Source organism: Calidris pugnax, unplaced genomic scaffold (assembly GCF_001431845.1).
Source record: "Calidris pugnax isolate Ruff unplaced genomic scaffold, ASM143184v1 scaffold371, whole genome shotgun sequence".
Lineage (NCBI taxonomy): Eukaryota > Metazoa > Chordata > Aves > Charadriiformes > Scolopacidae > Calidris > Calidris pugnax.
Genome location: NW_015091373.1, coordinates 397,421 through 398,578, shown reverse-complemented (window position 1 = coordinate 398,578; position 1,158 = coordinate 397,421). Strand labels below are relative to the sequence as shown.

The window sequence follows — 1,158 nt, the reverse complement described above, 5'->3', positions numbered from 1 at the left end:
AGGGGGATGGGGAGGGCCAGGGGCTGTGGGGACTCGGAGCAGGGGGCCCCCGTCACCCGCCGCCTCTCTCCCCCCAGGCCCGCCCCCCTGCCGCCGCCCGCCGGTGCCCAGCGGGAGGCCTGAGCCCCGGGCCGGGACCACTGCAGCGCTGGAGCCGCGGGGAAGGCCTCGCCGCCCGCTTGTCCCCCCCGCCGACGCCAATAAAGGGGCTGTGAGCTGTCTCCGCGCTGCCTCCGCCCCACCGGGGACCGGGGGGAGGGGGATCGGCACCAGCCGCACCGCAGAACTACAACTCCCGGCAGCCCGCGCGGCGCTCGCCGGAAGCGCGGCCTCTCCCCCGCAGGAAGCTGCTTCCTGCCCACGGCGCCCCCTGGCGGGGACGGTGCGCGCAGCCTCCCGGGGGGCGGGGGGGGCTCCCTCGGAGCCACGTGGGCACGTGCAGGGGCTGCCCGTGTGCGCGGGCACGTGTGTGTGCGCCCCGTGGGCACGGACACACACACACACACACACACCCCGTTACCTCCCACCCCAACGGGTCCCGTCCCGGGGGACCGGTCCCGGTGTCCGGTGGGTGCCGGTACCCGGCGGGGGAGGTGGGCGCGGGGAGCAGCCGGTGCTGCCGGTCCCGATGCCCGATGTACTGGGGCGATGCCGGTCCCGGTGTGACACCGGTGCTGGTTTGAGGAAGGGGCGAGTGGGCGCCGGTGCCGACCGGGTGCCGGAGGTGCCGAATCGGTGCGGGAGTGACGGTCCCGGGGCCGCCCCCGTGCCGGTGGGTGCCGGGTCGGTCTCGGTGCTGATGGGTGCTGTGCCGGTCCCCGTCTATGCCCGAAGGACTGGGATGGCGCCGGTACCGGTGCGAGAGGGGGCGGCTGGGTCCCTGTCCCGGTGCCGACGGGTGTCGGAGGCGCCGGTCCCGGTGCGGTCCCGGTGCTGGTGGGTACCGCGCTCCTCACAGGCGATGCCCGAGGGACCAGGGCGGTGCCGGTCCCGGTGCGAGGGGGGCGGGTAGGTGCCGGTCCCGGTGCCTACCAGCGTCGAAGGGATCGGTCCCGGTGCTGGTGGGTGCCGGTTACCGGTCCCGGTGATGGTGCCGGTGCCGCCCCCCAAGGGTTAATGGCACTCGGGGAAGTTGCCGGGCGGCGGCGGCGGCGCGGA

The 1,158-nt window shown here is 76.3% G+C and overlaps 2 protein-coding genes across 2 annotated transcripts in view; both read left to right on the top strand.

Annotated features, from left to right (window-relative positions):
* Nucleotides 1–221, top strand: part of ADAM15 (ADAM metallopeptidase domain 15) — a 6,517-nt gene extending 6,296 nt beyond the window's left edge. Inside the window, exon 21 of the mRNA XM_014961364.1 lies at nucleotides 78–221. Coding sequence (XP_014816850.1) covers nucleotides 78–215 — 138 coding nt within the window. The 3' untranslated portion in view covers nucleotides 216–221. The remainder of the gene's footprint in view (nucleotides 1–77) is intronic.
* Nucleotides 222–628: 407 nt separating this feature from the next.
* Nucleotides 629–1,158, top strand: part of EFNA4 (ephrin-A4) — a 7,159-nt gene continuing 6,629 nt past the window's right edge. The window contains exon 1 of the mRNA XM_014961227.1: nucleotides 629–1,008. Coding sequence (XP_014816713.1) covers nucleotides 629–1,008 — 380 coding nt within the window. The remainder of the gene's footprint in view (nucleotides 1,009–1,158) is intronic.